The sequence below is a fragment of the Prionailurus viverrinus genome, chromosome D3 (genome assembly GCF_022837055.1).
Source record: "Prionailurus viverrinus isolate Anna chromosome D3, UM_Priviv_1.0, whole genome shotgun sequence".
Taxonomy (NCBI): Eukaryota; Metazoa; Chordata; class Mammalia; order Carnivora; family Felidae; genus Prionailurus; species Prionailurus viverrinus.
Genome location: NC_062572.1, coordinates 9719672 through 9727170, shown reverse-complemented (window position 1 = coordinate 9727170; position 7499 = coordinate 9719672). Strand labels below are relative to the sequence as shown.

General features: G+C 52.2%; 1 protein-coding gene across 2 annotated transcripts in view; it reads right to left on the bottom strand.

Annotated features, from left to right (window-relative positions):
* The window catches only part of ALDH2 (aldehyde dehydrogenase 2 family member), a 28343-nt gene that overhangs the window by 8342 nt on the left and 12502 nt on the right, over positions 1 to 7499 (bottom strand). The window contains exons 3-9 of one of the 2 annotated variants that reach the window (XM_047827368.1): positions 7296 to 7436; positions 6129 to 6208; positions 3895 to 4006; positions 3300 to 3428; positions 2751 to 2864; positions 966 to 1068; positions 214 to 398 (exon numbers count right to left, since the gene is read on the bottom strand). In XM_047827368.1, the coding sequence (XP_047683324.1) occupies positions 214 to 398; positions 966 to 1068; positions 2751 to 2864; positions 3300 to 3428; positions 3895 to 4006; positions 6129 to 6208; positions 7296 to 7436 (864 nt within the window). The remainder of the gene's footprint in view (positions 1 to 213; positions 399 to 965; positions 1069 to 2750; positions 2865 to 3299; positions 3429 to 3894; positions 4007 to 6128; positions 6209 to 7295; positions 7437 to 7499) is intronic. The other variant, XM_047827370.1, reaches the window with a different exon arrangement.

Sequence of the window (7499 nt, the reverse complement as noted above, 5' to 3'; positions counted from 1 at the left end):
CCACTTCAAAGCCAGCCTGTGAGTCAGGAAAGGTGGTCGTTATGGATGAGCAAACAGTGGCTCAGAGGGTATGTGGCTTCCCAGGGACACACAGCTGGTACATGGCAGAACTGAGACTTGAAGCCAAGGTTGCCTGCCTCTGAATTTGAGACCTTTGCTGCTTCTCCATGCTAACTCTGGACACCCTGACCCACCTGTAGCAGCTGGGCTCACCTGTGGCCCCTGCTCTGTCTGGCTGTCAAAGGGGTTCCCAACTACACGAGACTTGGCCCGGGCGACACTCCGCTCCACAAACTCAGCATAAACATCTTCTTGCACAAAGGTCCGGGAGCCCGCACAGCAGCACTGGCCCTGGTTGAAGAACAGGGCAAAGTGGGCCTGCTCCACGGCCCAGTTCACTGGGGGGGCAGAAAGGCAACCATGAGAAGAGACAGAGGACAAACCTTGCCCCAGGGGCTGCCTACCCCCTTAACCCGTTCACACCACCAATAGGACCCTGTGCCCACAAGACAGACCTGATCTCTCCCTTCTTGGGGTGTGGACACCCAGCACACAGTCACAGAAAGAGTGGCAGTCACAGCCCTTCGTGGTAACAGACGAGGGCGGTGGGAGGACTGACCCAGCCAGCCTACAGCACTCGGGGAAGGCAAATCGGGGCGCCAGGCAGGACCAGGAAAAGGGAGGAAATGGAGGAAGAGCAGTCTGGCCCAAGAGAAAGTGTGCAGTAGGGTTGGAAACGGAGCAGCCCAGCTCGGCTGGGTGACGGAGCAAAGAGGGGAGAAGCCAGGGAGAAACCGGGTCATGCGGGCTGGAGGGCCACACTGTAGACTCTGACTTTGATCCTGAGGCCCGGGGGCCAGAAACCGAGTCCAGTGGGTGCTGACGCTCATAGAAGTGACTGGAACCACAGTATGGACAGCCAGCGGCTGCCTTCACCCCACACCTACTCCTCCCAGAAGACTTACTGTCTGCATCTGACATAATGATATTGGGGCTCTTTCCCCCCAGCTCCAGGGTCACTCTCTTGAGGTTACTGCTCCCTGCAGCAATCTGGATCAGGTGGCCAACCTGTGCGGAAGCAGAGACCCAGACAAGCTCTCGATAGCAGGAAAAAAAGAACCACATGCTCTCCTGGACACAGGCCGAAGGATCCCACAACTTGAGGGAGCAGCTGGATTACAAGAGACCAGGAGAATTTCACCAAATCTATTCACTTACCCCTGCTGCCCCATGCCTCTGAGCTCCTAAGATGACAGTGACTAGGACCGCATGAGCAGAGTCACTACTGTGTGGCTTCTACATGCTGAGCACTGCCTACAAACCAGACACTGTGCTGAGTGCTTTGTGTTTGTAAGTTCAATCCTCGCAGTGACCTCAAAGATAGACAGGACTCTTTTCCTTGATTTAGAAATGTGGGCGCTACGGCTCAGAGTGGTCAAGTCACTTGCCCAAAGTGGTAAATGTGGCATTAGAACTCACACTTGGGCAGCGTGAATCCATCACCAGTTCGAACCATTATCCTGTCTCCTTCCCACAGTGTTGCGAGGGTGGTCCCCCAGCCCATGGCACACTCGGTGAGGGCAAGGGTGGGATACTTCTCACCTCCTTATTCCCAGAGCCTGGCACAAAGCCGCCCTGAACCTATTTGAATGAACACATGCATCTCTGTCAGGAAACCGTCCCCTCTGCAAGATTCTCAAGATTGAGGCATAAATGTAGGCACACATAAATGTAGGCACAAAGCAAACAAAGAACCGGGACCATATTACCTCGGCATCATTTCTGCCCTCCTGGCATTGCCATCACTGCGTACAGATTGAATATTTGAAGGTGTCTTTTTCTCAGGGGGAACTGTCTGAAGAGCATGTTCATTACATTATTCAGTGTGCCTTCTCTGAAGTCATGCACTGAACCCTCCCAAGAATTCAAGGAGAGGAAAAAGTTCCTCTTTAGAAGGAATTCGGTCCCTGCTTCGAAGGAGACGATGTGTAGGGAATCCCCAGACACCCTGCTTCTCCAGGGCCTGGCACAGAGCAGCATAATCCCCTTGCTCATTCATTCACTCATTCATTCATTCACTTATTGAGCACTTGCTCTGAGCCAGACCTTTGCCCAGCACTTGATAAACTTCATCTTACTGGTTCCCATCCTAGGAGATGGGTGCCATTCTCCCCCCCATTTTACAGATGAGGCAGAGGCCGTGGGAGACTAAGTGACTTGCCGATGATCACACAGCTGGCAAGTGCTACTGGAACAGTAAGACTCCGAAGCACATTATCTTCCCCACTACACCATACAAACCGCCTCTACCGCCTAGATATTGCCATCCTCATTTTAAAGACAACAAACGGAGCCCCAAAGACATTCAGTGAATCACCCCATGTCACAATGGTGAGGCTGGGATTGGAACTCCTGTCTTTCTGAAGCCCATGCTCTGTAACTGTCAGGGCAGTGCTGGTCAAGGAGCCTGACACAGCTGAGGGGCTGGGCAGGCAGTCACGAAGTCTAGACGGTCTCGGTGTCTTTATTCCATGCATGATGCTGGCCCTGAAACACCATCCAGAGCGTCAACCAACCCACGAAGGGCTCCACTCTGACAGTCACTGCCCTCGCTCAAGCTACTCAGAGGCAGTCTTGGGGGACCCCCCACCATGCATCACCCAGAGGCTAATCTTCAATGCTGCATCCTTGAGGGCAGTGGGAACTTGGGCCAAATGTACCACATGCTTGAGATCCTGGTGATGTCTTACCTCAGTGGAGCCCGTGAAGGCTACTTTGTCCACATCCTGATGGGAGGCGATGGCAGCCCCAGCTGTGGGGCCAAATCCAGGGATAATATTGACCACACCAGGGGGAAAGCCAGCCTGTATGCAAACAGCCAGGGACACTTGGAATCATTCTCCTGCTCCAAAGGGTTTGGACAGAAGGACACACACCCCTCCCAGAGAGACTAAAGCAGCCTGCCTGGTACCCGAGTAAGCAGATGCCAGTCTTGTGGGGTACTGCTCAGGAATTCCAAATGGCACGGCAGAGAACCTGCTATTGGGGGTTCCCTGTGGCTATTGCCTCTTCTCAGTGGCATTCACTTAGAAAAATTTTCATTCTTCAAAGGGGTCTGGCAGTGAAACTGTACCATAGATATAAGGTGACAGGGGCCATTTTGGCTGATCTGTGATGAGGTGTGGGGGTTGGGGAGGGCTTGGTCCCTGCTCTACAAATACCCGCCCTCCTAAGCTCCCCCCGCAGGAGCAAGTCTGTACAAGGGCATTCAGAGGTCAAGACAGACATAAACCACACACCTCCTTAATGAGGTTGGCCACGTAGAGGGCGGTGAGTGGAGTCTGCTCAGCCACCTTCATCACAACCACGTTTCCGGTCGCCAGGGCTGGGCCCAGTTTCCAGGCTTGCATCAGGAGCGGGAAGTTCCACTGCAAGAAAAAACAGCCGCTCCTGGAACCTCAGCTGAGGGCTGCAGCGGCCCGTGAAAGCGGTAGCCCAGGTCATGGAAGCAGCACTGGCATCTCTGAGCCCCTGGTGCTACCCCCACGACTCAATTGTGAGTTTCAGATGGATGGACACAGCAGGTGGACCAGAACACAGTGACTCATGCTCATTAGAGCTTTCTCCATACTAGGCTCTGTGCTGAGTTGTTGTATCATGTCCCCAGTGTCCCTTCCGCTTTTCAGGTAAGGAAACCGAGTCTTGGGATAAAGGATTTGCCACGGATGGCAGTGCTGGTTGGCTTTTTAAAGCCTGTGTTCTTAGCCACCACCCAGGCCACCCTCTGACATCACCCCGCAGACACCCCGCCTTTGTAATTAGCCTGTTGGGATCACTGCATCTCAAGGCATTCCTGATAAACCTTCATTTGTTTATTATGAAGCTGGCACTCACCGGAATGATCTGCCCGCACACCCCGACAGGTTCATGGCGGGTATAACTGAAGAAGTCCCCATCGATGGGAATGGTTTTCCCATGGTACTTATCAGCCCAGCCAGCATAATAACTTAAAAAAAAAGAAAAATCCAAGCTTAATCAATGACAGTCAGGGACCCCTGTGAACCTTGGCAGAAAGAGAAGATTCAGACCCAATTAAGTCTTTCTGGTAATTGCTCTTACTCTTGGCTTATTTCCAGAAACACTTAAATAGCTTCAAGGGGCACAGTAATCCACTCTGGGTAACTAACCTCTAAACCTCAGAATCACCTAGGTTGCTTGTAAAAAACACCACATTCCCGGCACCCACTTCCAACCTACTCAATCTGGAGTGCTGGGGAGTCCCAGGAATCTGTATTTTTAAGAAATAAACCAGCCCAGCACCACAGATTAGCATGAGAGCCATGGACTGAATCTGGTAGAGAAGTGCAAACCTATCCAACAGCTGGTACTTCCTGTGTGCAGAGCCCCAAACTAAGGCTGGGGGAACAGCCACCAGAAACAAATCCTCAACTGGCCCAACCTCTTGGAAAGTTTACCACCTAGATGCACAGGGACACAGGGGACAGAAAAGCCCAGCAGATTAGAGTGGGGGAGAAAGGAGCAGTGTGTTTCCAGTACATAATGATTAAGTTTTCAGGGCAGTAGGAAAAACGAGAGAAGGGGAAAGATGGAATGTGCGGTAACAGGAAGAGTTTTGAAATAAATGTGACTGCCAGGGAGAATCTGAGCCCCAGGCTGACCTGGCTTTGAACACAGGTCTGTGAACCTGGGGAGAAACGCAGCCAGGGAGTTACCAATCTATACAAGGGAAGGCACGGCCGCTCCCTTCCCACTAGCCTGTATTACATGGGTTTTCAGGCCTCAGAACGGTTACTTAATCAGCACAAAGGCATATCCCTAAAATCAGGAAGGCATGGGACTCTGCCCAAGCTTCAGCAGGCTGCTCTCTCTGGGACACCCTTGCAGAGTGTTCTAATCTTGCCACTCCTGTCATTTGGGACTGGAAAATTCTTTGATGTGCAGGCTGTGCTGTGCACTGTAGGATTTTTAGCAGCATCCCTGGCCGCTGCGCGCTAGATGCCAGTAGCACCCTTCCCCCCATGCTGTGACAACCAAAAATGTCTCCAGACATTGCCAGCTGTCACCTGGGAGATGTGACTACCCTGGTTGAGAACCCATCATGTTGTACAACCCCCACTTTTCTGGCACTGCTTCTTCCCCTCTTTGTCCCCAGCGTCATAGGGGGAGTAGTCCCCCCGTGCACAATGATCTGTCCACCCGGACCACAACTGATCAGATTCAAGGCCAGCCAATCAGGGTGGCATCTGGCCCCTGAGTCTGGCATTAGACTTTGGCACTTGGCAGGAATTCGGCATTTGGACTAAGGGATTGCAGTGTAGTCTGGTAGGATCACGCATACGGAAGCAAGCCCAGGTGCGGAAAGCCGGCCTCCAGCACACAGACTGGCCCTGAAGGAGGCGAGAGGTAATCGAGAGAAGGATGAAGCAAGAGGGCCAAGATGCGCCGTGGTGATGCTCAGCGACCTTCTGGATTCAAGACCCCCAACTCTCCACAGTGCCCAAGGTAGGCTGAGTCTACTTGTTAAGCTACAACCCAAAGGACCCTCACAAAGCTCTTATTCCTCAGCCTGCATTTCTTGGTCATTAGGATGTTTGATTAAACTAAACCCAAAGCCAGCAAGAAGGAAATAATAAAGACCAGAACAGAGACAGATGAAATCAAGAACAGGAAAACAACAGAGGAAATCAACAAAACCAAAAGTGGGTTCTTTCCAGAAGTCACCAAACTGACAAAGCATTTGCTAGACTAAGAAAAAAAGGTAGAAGACACAAACAACTGAAATCACAAATGAAAGCAGGGACATCGTAAGATAAGAGAATGTGTAAGAGAATGTGAACAATTGTAGCCAACAAACAAGATAACCTACATAAAATGGGCAAATTCCAACTAACGTACAAATTACCAAAACTGCCTCAAGAAGGAAGAGAAAATGCTTATGAGTAAATTACAGTTTTGAAATCGAGGGATTTTCTCATAAGACAGAGTCTCATAGAACATGTTTCTCCAACTCCTGTGATCCTTTTACACATTATTATTTTTTCTCCCCCCACAAGACTTGCTCCCCTGGGGCACAGCCAGAGCAAAGAACAGGAAGCCCGAGCCCATACCGGAGGCATTTAAGGACCATGTCCAAATCCACCAGGTAGGAGATGACGTAGGGCTTGCCGTTATCCAGCGTCTCCAAGGCCTGAGAAGAGAGAACGATGAGCACAGAACTGCAGGCACAGGACTGCCTTACAGCACTCGCAGTAGGGGACGACCGGCACTGAAGCTCAGCATGGATCAGGGCTGACGGCCGCTTTGTGCCATGGAATGCCGTGGCATTTCTGGCCCATCGCCTCTCCCTCTCCAAAGACAGGAAAGTGAGGGGTGGGGAGGGAATGGTGCACCAACAAGCACACGTTTCCAGGTTCTGCTGTAAGCCACACCTGAGCCCTTGCTGGGAATAAGAGACCCACATGGGAGCTGAGAGAGCAAAGTGCCAGTGGGTAATGGTTCGAATCATCAATCACAAGCTAGAAAGGGGAAATCAGGATGCCCAGCCCAGTCTGAGAAGCACCCTTTAGGGTGAAACTGGAAGGACATGTAGGAGGTAACTAGGCAACGGGAAAGGTACAACTGATGACAAAGGGAAGAGCACCCCAAGCAGAAGGAACAGCATGTGCAAAGGCCCTGATGCCTCAAAGAAGCCTAGCAGTCGGGAAGTTGAGGGAAGGCTGGTGAGCTGAGCTGGGGGGGCAGGGGGGTGGGGTGGCGGTGCCCATAGTCCAGCATGAGTTGGGAGACGGAGTCAGACCCAGCAGGGCCTTGTAGACCATGTTGAGAGAACAGGAGTTTATCCTAAGGATATAGAGGATGCCATGGAAGGCTTGAGACCATGGTATAATTTACTTTCTAGAAGGTTCACTTTGGCTGCTCTTTGCAGATTGGACTGGGGAGAGGCAAGGATGTTGCCTCCTGGTTTCTTCTGCTCTGGCAGCCAGAAAGAAGGCCTGCCATACGGAGGGGCTGTGAGAACAATGTCCATCCCTGGGGGTCTCTGGGAAGGCTCCCCTGTGGCTCCCCTCTCCCTCTCCCAGTCTCCTCCTTTCTTAGCCATCATAGGAGACACTGAGAGGCTGGTTGGTACAGGGGTGGTACAGGGGTGTATCCCAAAGGTGTCCAGCCTATGCCATTCTGACCAGTTACATGTCAGCAATGCAACCCCCTTCCCAGCTGTCCGTGAGAAGCCCATTCACCATGTGGGATGAGAGAGGAGGGAGCTGAGAACTCACTGCCAGGTAGGTCCGGTCCCGCTCAATCAGATCAGCCAGGCGGTTCAGCAGGCGGCCCCTATCGGATGCGTCCATGCGGCGCCAGGGTGAGCCCCACTGGAAGGCGTCCCGGGCAGCCTTTACTGCCTTGTCCACATCTTCCTGGAAAACACCCACCAGGGCAGCTCAGGCCTTCTCGGTGAAAACTGCCTCCAATTACCACGC